We start from the raw sequence: 19,361 nt of genomic DNA on the forward strand, positions 1-19,361 counted from the left end.
ATGCGCCGAGGCTGTTGAGGCACAGAGGCGAGATTGTGCGCATGCGTGTGCACCTCGGGAGGCGCGCGGGGCTGGGAGGGCGCTTGCGCGTGCGCGGTTCTGCGGGGAGGGAGACCATAGAGAGCTGGCGGTGAGTGGGTGCGGTGTGCCGTTGGGCTCTCTAGCCCTGCGGAGGGTGAGCTCTATGGGGCCAAAGGCGCTGCGGGAGGGGGCGGGGCGGGGACAGGGGCTGGTGACGTCTGCTGGCGACACAGACAGAACTGCATCATGGGTGATGTCATAGCGACGTGCCATGCGATGACATCACAGTGGTGTGACGTTACGGCACTACGTCACGGCAGTGTGTGTCACGGGATGCACCGCGTCATGACGTCACAGTTATCCTGTGCAATACCATGACAACGTCTCCTGGTGATGTCACAGCCCAGTGTCATGGCAACGCCTCACTGAGCGATACCGCACTGATGCCCCATTCCCTGACAGATCACAATAATGTGATGTCACAATATAATGTCATGGCAACGTCTCAGGGTGATGTCACAATGACGTGGTGTCACATCACAATGTCACGGCAACAACTCACTGAGTGATGCCAGGCTAATGCCCCATGTCATGACATCACAACAGTGTCTTGTGAGTGTAACGTCATGGCAACCCCTGGTGACGCAGTCACACAACACAATGTGCCGTGTGACGGTGCAGCCACAGCGCCCCACCCAGCCAGTGCCAGGATGGCACGGCACAGCGCAGCAGTGGCACGAGGCAATGGGCTATGGGGCCTTTCCCTCTCAGGCGCCAGCTTGGATCCAGACAGTAGGAGGGCTCTTCAGCATCATACGGGAAATGAGTTGGCTGGACCTCAGCCCATTTGCTAGTGTAAAGGAGCCCACGTCACTAACCCACTCCCAAACCTGGCAGAGATGCCAGGGGGTGAATGCCCCATTGGACTGGCCTTCCCTCTCCCCCAGGAAGTGCCCCTCACTCCCAAACCCTTTATATTAGAAGCCCCTGGCTGCAAAGAGTAATTAAAGGAGCCAAGCCCGTTCATTCAGACCTTCCTGCTCGGTGAGTCTCTCCCTTTCTCCTTTTAGGAGGTTTTAACTCTTTCTTCATGCACCATTTCCCATCTCTCAGGTTCACCCCATAGCCACTGCCATGGCGCGGCTCTCCGGCCAACCCCTCTCTTTGGAGGAGCAGAAGCAGTTAGCAGTGAACATCACCCATGTCCTCTCTCTCTATGGCTCCATTGTGGACTCCTACATCATTGTGAGTCCTATTCAAACCGCGGTTGGGCTTTGCTGAGAGGTGACGTGATCCAGCATGTAGGACACTGGCCTGGGACTTAGGAGACTAGGGATTCATTCCTGCCTCTGCCATCGACCTGCTGTGTGACCTTGGTCAAGTCACTGCCCTACTCTGTGCCTCAGTTTCCCCTCCCACTCTTTGTCAGTTTTGTCTATTTAGACTGTAAACAATTTGGGGCAGGGACTGTCTCTCACTATGTATATGAACAGCGCCTAGCACAATGGGGCCATTATCTCAGTTGGGGTTTGAGTGCTGCGGGTGGGCTGGGATGATGAGTGCTGTTGCCTAAACTTTCCCCTTCCCCATCACCCTTTCTTCCCTGCAGGAGTTTTTCACCGATAATCTTTGGGGGAAGCTTCCTTATTCCTGGCAAGCAGTGCTCACTGATCTCCCCTCCCCGCAACTCGCCGCTGCCTTGCTCGAGAAAGGAAAACCGGAGGAAGTTTGGTAAGAACATGCTCCTGTTAAAGGGGCTTTATTGGTGTCCTCTGCGGGCTTGTTTTAGCTGCAGGGGTTTGCAAGGGGCATAGGACCGCAGGCAGGGCTTGTGTCTGCAGGCTACATTGTCAGTTATAGCAGAGGATGTTTTTCCCTCTGAGTCAGTCCTAGACCAAAGCCCTCACATAGTACTAGGAAGTGCTGTGGTGATAGGGGAAATGCCTATCAGAAAGGATATGAAACCCCGACCACCCAGTGGCTAGATATGTTGACAGGTGCTTTGGAAAGGCTTAGAGATACAGACAGGCAGAGACTTGTGGCCTTTAAAGACACCACAGCATTTGTTTTTATTCGCAAGTGTCAGGGTTGTATTCCCAGTGGCCTAAATCCAGCATTCTACCTCCTTAAATTCCCCATGCAGTTCAACTTGGATATGATTTGCTTCATTACCGCCCATTCTGAACTTCCATGTACTGTTTCTCTGTGCTGTTAAACAGCTGCCGCATTCTACTCCAGAGGGGGCTGCGTTTCCCCGGCGGGTGAAGTGATCTGTACAGCTGTAGTCTGTTCAGTCCCTTTGGTGCGACAGCAATGGGAACTCCTTGTCCATACACTAACTGCGGTCCTTGTTCTTCCAGTTACAGCGTGGTGTGGCCACTCTCCTTGCTGGCCTTTAAAGCTACAGCGCACACATTGGCTTTCTCCAGAACACCTCGTGGCAGAGGCGGCACGCCGGCGAACGGGAGGCCAGAGGAGTTCAGGGAGAACCGGTGTCAGAGCTCAAAGCTTAACCCCCTTTTCCGGAAGCACGTCAAGCCAAAAAAGCAGCATGAAATCCGGCAGCTCGGGAAGGTCTGTGGCTAGCATTTCTTGTCCCCAGTAGGAATGATGACATCACTGTAGCTGTGACTCCAATCCAGCAGCCCTTGGGTCTACCCCCGTCTCTGGGGTCTCGCTTTCTCCTATCCTAGCCTCCCCGACTTCACATCCTCAGGAGCATCAAGATGCGTTTGCTGAAGTCAACGGGAGTCTTTCCATCAAATCCAAAGGCCTTTGGCTCAGGCTCTATCTCCCTGTAGGCAGAAGAGAAGACAGCATGGTACCGTGGCCAGTGCGGTGAATGTTGAGGTCTCGGTATTGCCTGCAGCAATGAGCTCACCAGAACTTGGTGTCTCTGCTTATTAAAGTCCCATAAGCTATGTTGGAAGACAGCCTGCATGAAAAGACTGTCATGAGAGGCCTAACCCAAAGCCCTCTGAAGATGATGGAAAGATGCCTATTGACTGGAACAGGCGCGGAGTGCTCAGGAACAGAGCCACAGAGAGAAGATTCCTAGCAGCACGGGGTCCTGGTCCATGACCGAGGCTCCTAGCACTAGGATAGCACAAGTCATTAAGAGCAATGCTGTATCGTAGGCAAAGGCAGCCTAACGTGCCACCAAGTCACTCCATTATCATGCACCTTCCATCCACCGCTATGGCTGGCTGTATCGTTTCCCATTTCTCCACTGTGTCTCCAGCCCATGTGGCTAGAATGCCACCAACGCAGAACAAGCAACAGCCTCCATAGTATAATTCCTAGTAGCAGGGTGATGAAGTGATCAGATTAGTTAGAAGGTGACTCTCCTCAGCTCTGAGGAATGGCATTTCTTGGCAAAGGCCAAAATCATGGGTTTCCAGCTGGGGAGTTGCAGGTCCAGAGGGAAAGGGGCTCACACACAGGTCCGAGTGCGGTCACCGCTGTCCTCCCTTTATCAGAGGGTCCCCACAGTATTTTCGGTTGCAACATAGAGTCACGGTAAGGAAAAGTGCGAAGGCCATTGGCCAATGTTCTCCTAGCTGCGGGTTCTCCTAGCTGCATCCTTGACTGAGCAGCCCAATAAAAGAGGCCCGATTTGTCAAGATGTTGTACCCTGAAGTCGGCGGAAGCTGCGTTGAGAAGCAGGCCGGCTCCCTAGGTGTTGCAACGTGGATTTCGGTGGCTAACTCTCCGCACCCAAGCTGGACAGCCTGGGCCTTTCTGCTGACAAGTTCCTTGATGAGTCTGCACCTTTATCTTTTCCTCAGGTGGTGAAGAAACTGAGCGAGATCACCAGGTGTGACCAGGTGGTAGATATTGGCTCTGGCCAGGTAGGTGGCTGGGAGCCGTAGTTCCATGGTTTGCATTATACTTTGTGTCCCAGATCCTTCCCTGGAGGGGTGAGGTGCATTGTCTCGTGCTGCAGAGGAGGGGTGATGGGCTGGCTCACAGGGTTCCTGTCACCTTCATGTCACCCATTTGGAGTCCCGCCCTGGACTGCGGGTGACCCTACGACCTTGCCAGCTGATGGCGCCTGTGACATAGTGGGGAGTAACTCACTTCCCAGGAGACCGTATCCCAAAACTCACCCGCGCGATCAGTGCCAGCCGCTTCCCTCGCTGGCAGCCTTAGTGGAGAGGCCAAGGACTGAATGGATTATGGAGCCCGAACTCACCTAGGAGCTGTCTCTCTACGGTCCCTTTACCCTGGCTTTGCTGGCCTGCCTTGCTTTCTCTCTTGCGTTTTCACTTCCCTCTTGGGCTCTTTACTCTTGCAGTTAATGGGCTGATTATCTCCTTAGCTCTCCCCAGCTGGGGAAGAAATTGGATGTACAGTGACCGGAGTGCTGCTTCAGCTGCCGGTTCTCAGCACTCCGCCGCAGGCCCCCAACCCAAGCACTCAAAAATCATGACTCGCCCCAGTGTGGGGATCCCCCTCCCTCCCTAATAACCTCGACTCTTCCAGTGCAGGGGGAGGGGAGGGAGCTGTCAGAAACCCCCAAAGCGGCAGCAGTGTTGACGGTCGGCGTGTGTTCCCCTTCAAGGGCCATCTCTCTCGCTTTCTGGCCTTCGGTCTGGGTTTGTCCGTCACGGCGATCGAGGGAGAGGGACGCCTGGTTGACATGGCGACTAAGTTTGACCGAGAACTGGTGTGGGCGCTGGAGAAGGAGCAAGCGCGACGAGCCAAGGTAGACGGTGCAGTGGGGGGCGGAGGAGGAGGCCCAAGGCTCATGCCCTGTGCGGATCAGTGGGCTCGTCACATCGGACAGACAGCCTAGTGGGTAGGGCACTGGTTTAGGACTCAAGAGACTTGGGTTGTGTTTCTGGCTCTTTGAGCGACCCTTAATCTACCCTGTGCCTCAGTTCCCCATCTGTGAAATGGGACTAAGCCCTCTACCTCCCAGGGGTCCATCTCTGCTAGTGAGGTGCTCAGATAACCCGGTGCTGGACAGATACATCCTCCAGACGCTTCCCGCCCCGAGGAAATCCAGGGTGTGGCCCATTCAAGGAGAGGATGTTCATATTTTTACCCTGAAGACTGTCTAGGGAAGAAGCTAGGCTCCAGCTGAGGGAGCTTGGTCTAGTACAGAGGTGGGCAAACTACAGGCCCCACGGGACCATTCTGCCTGGCCCCTGAGCTCCCAGCCGGGGAGGCTAGCCCCCGGCCCCTCCCCTGCTCTCCTCCCTCCCCTGCAGCCACGCTGCCGTGTGGGCAGTGCTCTGAACGGTGAGGTTGCGCGCTCCCGCAGAGCAGCATGGCTGGCTCCAGCTGGGCAGCGCGGCTGCCAGACATGCTGCTCTGAGCGGCATGGTAAGGGGGCCGGTGCCGGGAGGCTGGATAAGGGGCGGAGGGTGGGGGGGTGGATAGGGGTTAGGGGACGGGAATGGGGGGTTGGATAGGCATGGGGTCTGGAGGGGCCTGTCAGGGGGTGGGGGTGTGGATAGGGTCGGGGGGCAGTCAGGGGACTGGGATCAGGGAGGTTGGATAGGGGGTAGGGTCCTGGGAGGGGGCTGTTAGGAGACAAGGAGCGGGGGGGGGGTTGGATGGGTCAGGGGTTCTCAGGGGATCAGTCGGGGCAGGAAGTGGGAGGGGGCGGGGGCCAGGCTGTTTGGGGAGGCACAGCCTTCCCTACCCGGCCCTCCATACAGTTTTGCAACCCCAACGTGGCCCTTGGGCCAAAAAGTTTGCCCACCCCTGGTCTAGTAGCTGCGGCGTGGGACTGGGTGTCCGAGGTCGGGGTTTTCATCCTGGCTCTGCTGGGTGGCTTTTCGTTAACAGCTTATTGGGTCTGAGCTGCCCCCGATCAGGACGGCCAGGGTGTCCTGAGCTGACTATAACCCGTCTGTTGGGAGTTAACCCTTTACTGCCAGGGTATCCTGAGCTCAGGCTATAACCCGTCTGTTGGGAGTTAACCCTTTACTGCCAGGGTATCCTGAGCTCAGGCTATAACCCGTCTGTTGGGAGTTAACCCTTTTCTGCCAGGGTATCCTGAGCTCAGGCTATAACCCGTCTGTTGGGAGTTAACCCTTTACTGCCAGGGTATCCTGAGCTCAGGCTATAACCCGTCTGTTGGGAGTTAACCCTTTTCTGCCAGAGGCGAAGGAACGTCCCTTTATTCCATGGTGGCCCACTGGGACGGCGCAGTTTGCACCTGCCTCTCAGGCAGCCGGCATTGGCCTCTCTTGAAGGCAGAACCCCAGCCTAGCCGGACCCTTAGTCTGATCAGCTGCTGCAGTGTTGAGCTCAGACAACCACCGCTGAGTGGCTGGCTGTGATTCCTTGTTTCTCCCTTCCTGCAGGATCCGGGGGAGGTCTCCCTCCGTGGGCCGAGCCATGTGGCAGGGTGGGTCGACCCCCAAGCACCATGGCGGGAATTCCTCCTCCCACCGTGGCCAGAAATAGACCCAGCTCATTCTCCCTTGGCAGAAAGCGGCCCATCCCCGGAGGCTGGTGCCACCTACGACTCGCCAGGGCCACGGAAGATCATTCCCCCCACAGCCCCTTGTGGGAGTGGCAGAGATGGGGCAGAGACGGACAAGGCTGGAGAGAAGGGGCCAGGACGATGGGGCTGCATGGCTGCTGCAAGAGAGGAGCAGGGGGGATCCCCAGATCCCTTCAGAAGCAGAGGCCGTGGCTGCATTCCCAACGGGCCTCACCCTCACCCAACGGCACTAAATCCTCTGGGGCCGCTGGCGGAGGGCAGGCTGCTCCTGACCGGCCTCCACGCGTGCGGCGACCTCAGCGTAGCCCTGCTCAGACACTTCACCCGCTGCCCCCACGTGGTGGCCATGACCTCGGTGGCCTGCTGCTACATGAAGCTCACCACTCAGGAGGAGCCGACCCCCCCTGGCCTTGCTGCACCGCCTCCTTCTTCCACCCACCGGCCTGAGTACGGCTACCCCCTGAGCGCCTGGGTGGCCGGCCTGCCGGGCCACACCCTCTCCTACAAGGCGCGGGAAGTGGCCTGCCACGCCGTGGAGGACTATGTGCTGCGGCTGAGGAACGAGAGCCCCGTCCTGCGGACTCACTGCTACCGCGCCACGTTGGAGATGCTGATCCGGGCGGCTGACCCGGCCAAGAGACGCCTCGGGGTGCAGACCATCAACAAGGCCCACCAGCTAGCCTTCGAGGAGTGAGTCAGCCGGCGCGGTGTCTCTTAGCATAGTCTGGCCTAGCTAACTGGCCAACGGCCACGCAGCAGAGACGGGCCTCATCCCATCTCGACAGCCCTAGAAGCCGGGGAGACCAAAGACAGGGCTCCAGTTCTGGCTCCTTACTGGAGATGGGAGGGCTGATCCTGCTCAGAAATTCCCCAGAACGCAGGGGCTGTTTGGATACAGAACCTCATTGAAAGTGTCCCCTGGTTCCTAGCACCCGTCTCTCCACTCCCATTGATTGCCCATTAGGGGCACGACTCTTCACTTCTCACAGATTGGGGAAACTGAGGCACCCCATCTGACTGGCTCACCTGAGGGTAACTCGGGTTAATGGGCTCTGGGCACATGCCCAGTCTGCTCCCCATGCTATGTCTGACAACGGATGCCCAAAGCTGTATATACATGAGTGGTAGACAACTCCTGCTTGGGGATGGGAACGCGGCTTGGGGGCTAGAGCTAGTGGTAGGGTGGCAAGTGGCCAGGGTGGGGTGGGGTTGGGCTGGGGCCCTGCCAGGGTCCCGTCAGCTCCGGCTGAGCTGCCCTGGGGTGGGCGGCAGAGCTGACGGGGCTATGCTGTTTCCCCTTGGCAGGTACGCCCGGCTGGGCTTGCAGCGCGTGGGGCTGGACCCCGCTGCCCCTCTGGATCGGGCCTGCGTGGATGCCATGCTGGGCCAGCAACAGAACGTGGTGGCCTTCTTCAGCCTGGCCCTGCTGCTGGCGCCGCTGGTGGAGACACTCATCCTGCTGGATAGGATGATCTACCTGCAGGAGCAAGGTGAGTGCCTTGGACCGAGCCACCCCTGGCCCAGGATCCAGGGCAGAGACGCCCGGCTCCTTCACATTGGGGGGGCTGCAGCCATTTGCCCTTACCCTGAGCTGCTCCTTGTAGCCGTCTCCAGCGTGGGGGGATTTAAACCCTCCACCTGGCACGGACGAGCATGTTCATCCTGGGGATGCTGGATGCAGCCGGCGAGTGTTTTCCCGTCCCCTGCCCCTCGCCTCGCCAATAGCAGCCCCTTGCAGGCCACAGAGAGCCCTGGCCTCAGTAACTCCCCAGGCTACCTCCTCGCCGGGCAAGCGAGCCCGTGTCCCCCTCTGTACGGCTCCCACTTGCCGGGCTAGCGAGCGTGTACGGCCGCCTGTTCACCCAGCGAGCGAGCACACGTGTTCCTGTCTCTAACGCCATCTATTTGCTGGGCTAGCGTGTGCATCTGGGGAGTGTGTGTGTGTGGGGGGGGTGGGATGATCCTTTTGAACAAGCCGCCTGACCTGTAAGAGCTCACTACAAACCCAGGGGCCGTCCCCATGTGAACTACTCTGTGTCCCTCCCACTCTTCCCCTGCAGGCTTCCAGTGCCAGCTGATTCCCCTGTTTAACCCCAGCTTCTCGCCCCGGAACCTAGTGCTGGTGGCGGCCAAGGCTGGGCTGGACTCTGCGTTAGCCACGCTGGCAGGGGAAGACTGACTCACCCCAGCCTCCATTGATGCCCGGGAATCACCTGCTGCGGCCTCCGGGGCGGAACGTGGCAGCTGTTTGACAGCGTGCGGGAAAGGAGCAGGCGCTCGGTGTAAGAGGCGGGCACCGGCGGAGTCCGGGGCTGCCTGTGGCAGGCTGTAGCAGCCTCACAAAGTTCGGCAGCAGTTGCACATGGGGAGCGAGATGATGGCCCACCCAGGACCAATCCTCCCCCCTTCAACCCCGCTCAAGGGCAGGGAGGTTTCTGCCCTCCCCCGCACCGTTTCCTGGGGCCGGGAGCCATGCTGTGGGCTGGAAGAGTCCAAGAGGAGCCAGCCTCAGGCGCCAGAGAGAGCCCGGCAGGGCCCTGCTGCAGCAGCGAGTCAGGGACAACAGGCCGCAGCTGCTGCTCCAGGTGCTGACTGGCCGGTTGCCCAGGCTCTGCACCTCCACCTGCCTCCCCCACCTTCCTGGCCTTGCATATCCCCACCCCCCCTTCAGTTGATCCGCTCAACCAAAATAAACACCCCCCAAAAGAGCAGTGGGACGTACCACCAGGTTTGCATTGTCTGTCACTGCTCCCTGCCTTGTCTACATGGGGACAGGCACCGACTCTCCCACGGGTCTGTGCAGAACAGGCCGGGCGCTGCCGTAACAGGCAGTGTTAATCCTAATGGGGGTAGTTTATGGATCCCCTTACACCCCAGCTTGTGAGGTGCTCACCCCTCTGGTACTTATCCCACTCCCCTCCCCGCCGCCACAGAATGGAACAGGGGTTAAGTGACTGTCCTAAGGTCACCCATGCAGCCTGTAGCAGAGCTGGGATCTGATCCCAAACTGGCGCCCCAGACACCAGGCCTCCTTCCTCTGTACCCAGAGGCCAAGCCAAACACAGGTGGGGGCCAACTGGGGCTACCCTGCCCTCCTCAGTTTAGCCTTGGGAGGGAAATTGATATTCAACTGTCTCGGCCTGTGCGGCTTGGCTGTTTGCTCCAGCCCTCCCCCACCATCTCTCTGACTCAGCTCCACGCCCCCCCCTTCCCCTCCCACCCTGCTTCTCTCAGACCCCCCCCCTTCTTTGCATTCAGCCCATCCCCTGCTAACTAAACCCACCCACAAAATCCCAGGAAACTACCATGCCACTGGCTGCCACCGCAGCGCTGGCTCCTCGGGGGCACCGTACCCCTTTCCCCGAGCCCGCGGCTGGTCTGTCCGCTCTGCAGCGCAGGGACTGGCTTTGTACAGCACCAAGCACAGCGGGCCCCCACTCGGGCTCTGCCGTAACCAACAGGATTCATAAGCCAGACCCAGTTCCGCTCGGGTCTCTGCCCAGCGAGAGGCCACGTTCGCTGCCACAGGAGGGATGCGCGCCCTGCGGCTCAAAGAAAGATGGCCGAGGCTGGTGTACAAAAGGGGTCGGGATGTCTTTATTGCCGGACGGCGGGAGGGGCCGGCCCTGATTGCAAGGGGCCTGCAGCCACAGCTATCGCCTTGGGCTGGCTGGTACGAAGACCACTGGGGACTGCAGGAGAGCGAGCCGCCCACGAGCCACGTGGCATTAGCGCCGGGGTCACAGGCAGAGACAGCTGCAGAGGTGCTAATACCAATAGGACTTCCTGGCTCGGCGCGTCTCCACGATGCCCTGCAGCTCCAGGATTTCTTCTTCGAATAGTTTCAGGGACGGCTGGTAGGTCCTGTCCAGCACATCATCCACTGAGGTGTCCTTCGGCCCATCTGCCCGGGGAGGGGAAGCATGTTACAACCTCGATCTCGGCCCCGTCTCCAGGACGCTGCGGAGAACAGCACCCCTTCCACCTCAGATCCGCACAGCAGAGGCGGCTGTGGGGAAGAAGGGGGTTCGCTCCCACAGGGCCAGCCTAGCCCAGCTGTGTGGCAGGGAGCCCAAACGTAGCCCTGTGGGGCCAGCCCAGCTCTGGGGGTAGCCGAATTCTGTCCGGCTCACGTCTCAGGGGAACTGGACCGGGCCACATCATGCCCAGGGCAGGAAGAAACGGGCCCGGCTTGAGGCACAGATCCGGGGGGAGGGGCTTGCTGCTGTTCTGATCAGGTCCATGCTGGTGTCAGCGATGACACAACATGCTGGGCAGGGGAGAATCAGGCCCATCTCTTGGGACCTGGGATCACCAAGGCACACACTCAAAAGCCACGTGAGTTTATACAGTCGCTTCCCAGACGGGAAACGAACGTCAGTGGAAACAGGGCTAACGAGAGAAGTGTGACAAAACCCACCCCGGCTTCTCCGAGTCTGGGTGAGGCTGAGGCTCTTCCGACCTGGGCTCCTCACCCGAGCCATCAGCTGTAAATGCAGTCAGTGCTCCAGGCTCTGGGGCGACTGACAGTACAAATAACTCATGGAAACACTATCCCCTCCCTGGCCCAGCTGCGAAGCAGGCTCCACAGAATACTTTAAACCCCTCGGCCCGATTCTCAGCCCCGCTCCCGCAGGAAAACATCACCAGCACCCACTGGAAAGCTACTTGGCCCTGGGAAGCAGATTGCAAATTAGAGCAGCTCTGTGGTTGCTCTCACTTACACCAAGGTCTGTGCAGCTCCAGAACACAGCGCACAAAGGCAGCTTAGAGCCAGCCACAGGGCTGGAGCGACTAAGAGTCAGGCCCCAAGTGTGCCACATGCCGCAGACACCATCCCATTTCAGCCCTGTTGATCGGGCACCTTTCAGCAGTTCCCAACAGAAAGCAATGTCGGATCGCCCGGGGCCAGGTGGGAGAAGCCCCCGGCAAACCTGCTCACCTTTCCACTGCTCTGGGATGATGCCGTCCCGGCGCTGGTAGACGGGTAAAGGGATGATCCTGCCGGTTCGCAGAGATACCCTCACTCGCTCACCCTCTTCGGTGTAGCGCCACTCCACCTCGGTGGGCTTCCTAGGGGGAAAGGGCAGGGGGCGGTGGGATCAGACGAGACCCCGGGGGCGTTGCTCAGATCAGCCAAAAGCCTTTGGGGAGGTTTTTATTGGCGTCTCTGGAAGTCTCTCTCTTGCCGCACCACAGGGCCCCCTAGCATCTTGCCAGGGCATTGCAGTTAGCACTCACCCAGAGGAAGGAGCACCCTCCAGCGCAGTGTCCCCTAGTACCATGCTGGGGCACTGGGGTCAGCACAGACTCCCTGGGGCAGGGCAGAGCGCCCCTTACTGATCCCCCGCCCCCCACTCCCTGGGGCACAGCGCCCCCCTCGCACCACACTGGGGTCAATTCTGCGTTACCTATTGATTCCTTGCCATGTCCGGCCCGACTCTTGGTTTCCCTTATTACCCTTTGCCTCGCAGGACCCCCCCAGTGCCAGGTGCTGTACAGACAGAACAAAGTCAGGCCCTACCCCAAAGAGTTTGGACTCTAAGCTTGAGTGTCTTCCATCCAAGTACTGACCAGGCCTAGCGCTACTTAGCTAGACAGATCTGGTAGGTTCACGGCTGCGGGCAGTGCCTTAGGTGAGGGTTTAACACAGTGCCAGCCTCCCGCGGGCAGCTGGAAGGACGCCAGCTCGCCCAGCTGAGCCCCGGGGCAGGATTACCTGTCCGTAGGGTCGACCAGGGCAATCTGTCGGAGCAGCAAGGGTGCCTCGTTGGCGATGTACGTCCCCGGGTAATTGGCGGTTCTCCGTATGTAGTGGTAATGCTGGAAACGGAAAGCTGGGTTTCAACCCGCCACCTCTTCCTCACCCACTGGCCTCGCCCTGGGGTCCCTCGGGCAAGGAGACCATCCCGGCCAGGGTAGTGGCTGAACTGGGTTGTGGCCTTTTACACTCTCATGTCACTAGCACCAGTGACTGTTGTGGGGGGATAATACCACCATTCTGCAGCACATTACAAGCTGATTAATCTTCACAGCCAAACCCACATAGTGTAGGTTAGCCCTATGTTACAGATGGGGAAACTGAGGCACAGAGAGAGGAGTGACTTGCCCCAGGGCTTGGAATAGGCTCACTGCACAGTCATTCTTGGTGTTCCTTGGGCACCGCACACCAGAGACTTGGAACTACCCGAGCAGCAATGGGGATAGAAGTCAGATCCTCTTGCACTGAGAGCCCACGCCCCAGTTGCCTGAGCCCAAGAAGAATTCCCATTGGCAGTATGGGACATGTGACACACAGCAGAGCAGTTCTGATGCCAGCTGGCCAACATACGGGAGATTGAGGCTTTCCCCCCGTCCTTCCCTTACCGTATTCAAACCTTGCACAAAGACCCAGTTGCGAGCTCGGATGACCTGGTTCACCACTCCTTGCTTCCTGGCATCCTTCCCAGTTAATATCTCCACCTGAAACCCAATAAGTCCCCGTCAGAACTCCATTCGGGACCCCCAGCTAGGGGCACGGAAACTCAGCGACGCCCCATGCTAGACAATCCCAAAGGGGGACGGCTTATGGCGGAGGCTCACCGTGTCGCCGCGGAACACCTTCCAGTCCTCCTTGCTGATGGGCTCCACAAACACCTTCTTGCGTCTCAGTCCGGGGGGGTTGTTGGCCTTGGCCGCCGCCGTCCAGGGCCGATAGATGCCGTGGCGATAGTCCGGGGGCAGCTTCATCCTCGCCGCCATGGCGAGTAAGGCGGTCAGACGCATGGTCCCGCTGGGCGAGGGCGGTCACGGGTCAGGAGATCCAGCCAAGGCCAGGCCTAAGGTCACAAAGAACATCAGCAGCCGAGCTAGGAAACAGAACCCAGGTGTCCTACCTCCCAGTGTCTTCCCCTTCCCCACAATCCCCAAACCCCCACTCCCCTCCCAGAGCCAGGGAAGGAACCCAGGAGTCCTGGCTGGGGGAAAGATTTTAAGGGGGACACCAGCAGGGAGCTAGCTTTTCCCAGGGGGTTTCAAGCCTGCTCGGGTCTCCATTAGGGTGACCAGATGTCCCGATTTTATCAGGACAGTCCCGATTTTGGGTCTTTTTTCTTATATCGGCTCCTAGTACCCCCCTACCCCGTCCCGATTTTTCACACTTGCTGTCTGGTCACCCTAGTCCCCATTCACAGTAGCCCTGCTTCGTGCAGCACCTACCCCCAGCATCCCCCTTACTCCCCTGCCCACGGCCCCTGCGTGCAAGCCAAGCAACCCAGCCCTGGGGGGGGGCAGGGGGCAGCCCCCAGGAGCCAGAGGGAGCCGCACCCCTCCTCACCTTGCTCCTCTGCTGCTCCCAGGCCCCTCCAGCAGCAGTTTGCGGCTGCAACACACTATGCACATGAGTCTTCAGAGGACAAGCAGCACTGCACGCTGGGACTGGTAGTCCTGCGTGGGAGAGCCCAGTCGCAATGCAGCCTGGGATTTGCTGGCATAGTAGCTCTGCAGCATTGCAGTCTGGGATTTGTAGTCCCATCCCGGGGTCTTGTTGCATTTCTGGGTGTTGCAGTCCCATCTTCCGGCCTCTGTCCGGTTGCATTGCATTCTGGGCTTTGGGGCGCCTTCTCCTCCCCCCATCCCTCCTGTTGCATTGCATTCTGGACTTTGCAGCTCCTCCCCCCCTTGTCCTCTTGCATTGCATTCTGGGTATTGCAGCCCCCTGTCTCCCGTCCTGTTGCATTGCATTCTGGGTATTGCACCCCCTGTCTCCCGTCCTCTTGCATTGCATTCTCGGTATTGCACCCCCTCTCTCCCGTCCTGTTGCATTGCATTCTGGGTATTGCAAACCCCCCGTCTTTGTCCTGTTGCCTGGCATTCTAGGTGTGGTAGTACCACCCACTCTGCTGCAGTGCAGTGGTTTGTGGGATTGGTAGTCCTAGTTGGGTGCTCTGCTTTCTGGCCCTCTGGGGGCTGGGGCTGTTCTCGCTCATCCAGTGCGGAAAGGACATGTTGCATGTCAGAAGCATGTTACACGTGTGTGCGCTGGTGTAGATGGATGCGGGTGGTGGTGGGAGGGGCACTTTCCCTAGGGGCTCAGACAGTCACTAGCTAGGGAGCTAGGGAAATGGACACAGAGAGCTGGGGGGCCAGACAGGCAGCCAGGGGACAGACCGGCAGCCTCTAGCAACCCCGTACCCCACTAAGGAATAGGCAACACCAAATGTCCTCGGGGGATGCCCACACACACGTATCACGGTGTAGATGTGCTATAAACAATTGTCAATTTTCCAACAGAATTTTTGATGTTTCAGGGGAATTTTTTTTTCTTTTTTTGGAATACTGAAAAATGGCTGGAAAGCAAAATATTTAAGTTTTCAAATGTTCATCTTTATTACATAAAATCAAAATTTTCCATGGGAAGCAGATACTTTTTCCAACCCCCCCCCCCAAAAAAAGTGGTTCAGCAAACCCCTTCCCACTCCCCCCCACCACCAAATTTTCCATCCGTTTTTTGATGGAGACTTTTTGACCAGCCCCACCGCTAGCCTTTCACTAGACACAGCCCGATCGATTTTGTCCCCTTTGCGCAGATCATCACTTCACAGAAACGTCAGGCTGGAAGGGACCTCAAGAAGTCACCAAGTCCATCCCCTGTGCTGAGGCCGGACCAAATAAACCTAGACCATCCCTGATGGGTTTGTCCAGGCGGTTCTGAAAAACCTCCAGTGAAGGGATCCCACAACCTCCCTTGGATGTCTGTCCCAGAGCTGAACTCCCCTTACAGTTAGAAAGTTCTTCCTAATATCTAACCGAAATCTGCCTTGCTGGGCAGGTTTGGTTCATTTATACATCAGCAGCTTTTGCCAGACCCAGACTGTCTTTTAGTATGTGCTTGTCTAGCACAGCTGGGCCCTGCTTCTGCCTGGGGTCTCTGGCGTGCATGCTCGAATCATACGACCTTCCTATGTGGTTTTGTTCCATGCAGACCTGCAGCCATCCCCCCGAGCACATGGTTGCCTGGCACTGTAGTAGCCACACCCCTGCCGCTTTCCATTCTGGCCATTACATTCCTATGGGGATGTGACTGCGCCGCATGCTGGGAACCGTAGGAATCAAGCCCACACGGCTCAGCACATCGGGAGCTGGCTTTGGCTGGGGTATTGCTGCTCTGACCTCCGGGTGCATAGCTGCTGTGCCAGCCAGACCTCAGCACTTTTCAACAGAGACTTCATCAGGGACTGGTGCAGGGTCAAAACATAAGAACGGCCACAGTGGCTCAGACCAAGGGTCCATCTAGTCCAGTGTCCTGTCTTCCGACAGTGGCCAATGTCAAGTGCCCCAGAGGGAATGAACAGAACAGGGAATCGTCAAAGGATCCATCCCCTGTCGCTCATTCCCAGCTTCTGGCAAACAGAGGCTAGGGACACCATCCCTGTCCACCCTGGCTAATAGCCATTGATGGACCTATCCTCCATGAATGTATCTAGTTCTTTTTTGAACCCTGTTATAGTCTTGGCCTTCACAACATCCTCTGGCAAGGAGTTCCACAGGTTGACTGTGCAAATACTTCCTTTTGTTTTTTTTAAACCTGCTGCCTATTAATTTCATTAGGTGACCCCTAGTTCTTATGTTAGGAGTAAATAACACTTCCTGATTTACTTTCTCCACCCCAGTCATGATTTTACAGACTTCTATCATATCCCCCCTTAGCCATCTCTTTTCCAAGCTGTAAAGCCCCAGTCTTATAAATGTCTCCTCAGACCGAAGCTGTTCCACACCCCTCATCATTTTTGTTGCCCTTTTCTGAACTTTTTCCAATTCTAATACATCTTCAGATGGGGCGACCACATCTGCACGCAGTATTCAAGATGTGAACGTACCATGGGGTTATACAGAGGCAATATGATATTTTGTCTTATTATCTATCCCTTTCTTAAGGATTCCCAACATTTTGTTTGCTTTTTTGACTGCTGCTGCACACTGAGTGGATGTTTTCAGAGAACTATCCACAATGACTCCAAGATCTCTTTCTTTGGTTATAACATCTAATTTAGACCCCATCATTTTATATGTATAGTTGGGATTATGTTTTCCAAGGTGCATTATTTGCATTTATCAAGACTGAATTTCATCTGCCATTTTGTTGCCCAGTCACCTGGTTCCGAGAGATCCTTTTGTAGCTCTTCGCAGTCTGCCTGGGACTTAACTATCTTGAGTAATTTTGTATCATCTGCAAATTTTGCCACCTCACCGTTTACCCCTTTTCCAGACCATTTATGAATATGTAGAATAGGACTGGTCCCAGTACAGACCCCTGGGGGACACCACTATTTACCTCTCCAGTCTGAAAACTGACCATTTATTCCTACCCTTTGTTTCCGATCTTTTAACCAGTTACTGACCCATGAGAGAACCTGCCCTCTTATCCCACGACAGCTTCCTTTGCTTAAGAGCCTCGATTCTATGATTCTATGTCAAAGGTTTTCTGAAAAGGCTTTGCTCAAGTCCTCACCTCCCTGCATCAGACGCAAGCACCAGGGATGATTGCACATGCTCAGAAGAGGCTCCAGGGGCATGCTGGGATGTGTAGTTTGCTGGAAGCACTTGGCACTACTCCAGCTCGTCTCCATTTTCTATTCACGCTCTCTCTCCATAGGTGCTGCAGGGCTGGGCAGAGAGGTGGCACATTTTAACCCACTTCCAGGCCCTCCAGCTCCCCCGGCCCGCTGTAGCTAGAACTGTGGGCCACGGAGGGGGGCATGCAGGCGTGAGCCTGGGTATTTCTTAGCCGCATTGCTGTGCTTGGGGCTTTTTACAAACAGAGAAGGTGGCCCAGCCCCGCCTTCCCATGCAGCGTAGACTCTAAGCAAGTGCAATTTGCAGTCACCGTGCCCCAGGTAACGGGGGCAGGAGAGTGGGGGAGTTCTTCCCTTGTCTTATGATCTAGTATTTGCCCTGCGGTAGCAGCCAGAGGCCCCGAACTCAGATCGCAGCCCCATTGTGCCGGCTGCTGCGCCGACAGCACCGGCAGAGGCGGCAAGGTTTAGAGAGAGATCAATGCCGCGCCAGGCATTGATCCCTGCTCTCCTGCGCACCAGGCAAGTGCCTTAGCCATAAAACCCCCCTGCAGCCGGCTTCTCCCCTCGCTCTCAAAGCAGCTCACGCACGGGCTCCCCATTACAGCTGGGGAAACCGAGGCACAGAGCAGGAACGCAATTTGCCCAAGAGGACAGAGTGAATCGAGGGGAGTAGGTAGGTCGCTGTCACAGGCAGGCACAGCCCACGGGGCCGGGTGCTAATCTGGGATTTAGAAGCCCCAGATCAATCACACACACCATGTGTGTGACCTTGAAGTCACTTAAGCCCAGATTTGCTAAAGGTAACTAAGACCCACCAACCTCTTAGAATTGTTTGAGGGTGTTAATAAGCATGTGGACAAGGAGGATCCAGGGGATATAGTGTACTTGGACTTTCAGAAAGCCTTTGACAAGGTCCCTCACCAAAGGCTTTTCAGCAAAGGAAAGCAAAGGAAGCTGTCCTGGGATAAGAGACGATTGGATCTGCAGGTGTCGGGAGTTATAGTCAGAGCCTAAACCTTTCTGGGTGTTTCCCACCATGTCTCTTCCTCTTAGCTAGAAGAGTCTAAGCCTGAGGTTTGCAGTACTCAGACAGCCTGGAAAGAGGTTTGACTTCCAGGATGGTTGACTCTGCCCTTCAGTCATCTTCATTTTTGTCCTGTTAGTTGGTTTGGCCACGTGAGGTGGTTTTAGTTTGTGTGCAGAGTTTGGAGGCAGGTTTGAAATCAGCTGCATATATTTTCTCCCTGTGATAACTTATTTGATATCCAAGTCATGGTGGCATTTGTTGTTAGGAAGGTCTTCTCCTGACTCAGTGACTGGTTAAAAGATAGGAAACAAAGGGCAGGAATAAATGGTCAGTTTTCACAATGGAGAAAGGTGAATTGGGGCGGGGGGACAGGGGTCTGTACTGGGACCAGTGCTGTTCAACATACTCATAAATGAACTTGAAAAGAGGGTAAACAGAGAGGTGGCAAAGTTTGCAGACGATACAAAATTACTCAGGATAGTTAAGTCCAAAGCGGACTGCGAAGAGTTACAACGCGATCTCACAAAACTGGGTGACATAACGGCAGATGTAATTCTAGGCTGATCAGTGCGAAGTAACGCACATTGCAATATATCAGGAACTGTCCGTACAAAAGGATGGGCTCTAAATTAGCGGTTACCGCTCAAGACAGAGATCTTGGAGTCACCGTGGCTAGTTCTCTGAAAACATCCACTCAAAGTGCCGCAGCCGTCAAAATAGCCAACAGAATGGTGGCAACTATTAGGACAGGGATAGAAAATAAGACAAAAAATCTGTTCTTAGGTAGTTGCCAACATTTCTTTTAAAATCTGGTTCTGAGCCACTTTGGACTTCAGATCTGTCCAGGGGGATAACAGCACTGCCCTACCTCACAGGGGGTTGTGAGGATAAATACATTAAAGACTGGGAGGTGCTAATTAATGGGAGCCAGCTAAATGCTTGGATCAGAAAGTGGGTAGACACCAGAGGGAAGTTGCCTCCATAGATAAATAGAAGCCGCAGAGAAGTACGTACTATGGCCCACTGAAAGTCAAAGCCCCGGAGCCTCAGAACAACCAACCATAAATAACAGCCACTCCTATAATAACCAACATTTTTTATTGTCCTAGAGAACTGAAATCATCTACATTTTTCTGTTTCTTTTATTCTCTGTACTATTCCAAAGCTAAATTCAACATGGTGCTCAGCACAGCCTCAGACAGAACCAAGGCAGGGTTGTTTGTCTGTTATTTCCCAAATCGGAATACAATTACATCACACGGCGAGAAGGACGGGAGAGCGAGACAGAGAAAAA

The 19,361-nt window shown here is 56.2% G+C and overlaps 2 protein-coding genes across 5 annotated transcripts; one reads left to right on the forward strand and one right to left on the reverse strand.

Moving 5' to 3' along the window:
• The first annotated feature begins 35 nt into the window (after positions 1–35).
• Positions 36–9,440, forward strand: METTL25B (methyltransferase like 25B). Of its 4 annotated transcripts, none has more exons than XM_044991181.1 (9): positions 36–130; positions 1,135–1,266; positions 1,631–1,752; positions 2,382–2,595; positions 3,810–3,872; positions 4,586–4,729; positions 6,342–7,174; positions 7,790–7,974; positions 8,545–9,440. In XM_044991181.1, exons 2-9 carry the CDS (start codon positions 1,156–1,158, stop codon positions 8,661–8,663), a joined length of 1,791 nt encoding a protein of 596 aa, XP_044847116.1. In that variant the 5' UTR covers positions 36–130; positions 1,135–1,155; the 3' UTR covers positions 8,664–9,440. The 4 variants fall into 4 exon arrangements, with proteins under 4 accessions (XP_044847116.1, XP_044847118.1, XP_044847115.1 ...); XM_044991183.1 differs by having other exon boundaries at positions 120–175; XM_044991180.1 differs by lacking the exon at positions 36–130 and adding an exon at positions 402–1,065.
• Positions 9,441–10,059: 619 nt separating this feature from the next.
• MRPL24 (mitochondrial ribosomal protein L24) lies at positions 10,060–13,954 on the reverse strand. Its single transcript, XM_044991189.1, has 6 exons — positions 13,800–13,954; positions 13,067–13,302; positions 12,851–12,946; positions 12,204–12,307; positions 11,427–11,557; positions 10,060–10,388 (listed from the first exon to the last, which is right to left on the reverse strand). The coding sequence occupies exons 2-6, from the start codon at positions 13,247–13,249 to the stop codon at positions 10,252–10,254; spliced, it is 651 nt and encodes a 216-aa protein (XP_044847124.1). The 5' UTR covers positions 13,250–13,302; positions 13,800–13,954; the 3' UTR covers positions 10,060–10,251.
• Positions 13,955–19,361: the final 5,407 nt, after the last annotated feature.

The sequence above is a fragment of the Mauremys mutica genome, chromosome 17 (genome assembly GCF_020497125.1).
Source record: "Mauremys mutica isolate MM-2020 ecotype Southern chromosome 17, ASM2049712v1, whole genome shotgun sequence".
Classification (NCBI taxonomy): domain Eukaryota; kingdom Metazoa; phylum Chordata; order Testudines; family Geoemydidae; genus Mauremys; species Mauremys mutica.

Bases quoted from the DNA above. Each gene is read 5' to 3' on its own strand.
- MRPL24 (XM_044991189.1), bottom strand. From the start codon at position 13,249: ATGCGTCTGACCGCCTTACTCGCCATGGCGGCGAGGATGAAGCTGCCC. The intron at 11,558-12,203 runs GTAATCCTGCCC...CTTTCCCCCTAG, and splicing joins CTGGTCGACCCTACGGACAG to GAAGCCCACCGAGGTGGAGT. The intron at 10,389-11,426 runs GTGAGCAGGTTT...CTCCCCGGGCAG, and splicing joins CATCCCAGAGCAGTGGAAAG to ATGGGCCGAAGGACACCTCA.
- METTL25B (XM_044991179.1), top strand. From the start codon at position 601: ATGCCCCATGTCATGACATCACAACAGTGTCTTGTGAGTGTAACGTCA. The intron at 877-1,134 runs GTAAAGGAGCCC...CCCATCTCTCAG, and splicing joins ACCTCAGCCCATTTGCTAGT to GTTCACCCCATAGCCACTGC. The intron at 1,267-1,630 runs GTGAGTCCTATT...TCTTCCCTGCAG, and splicing joins TTGTGGACTCCTACATCATT to GAGTTTTTCACCGATAATCT.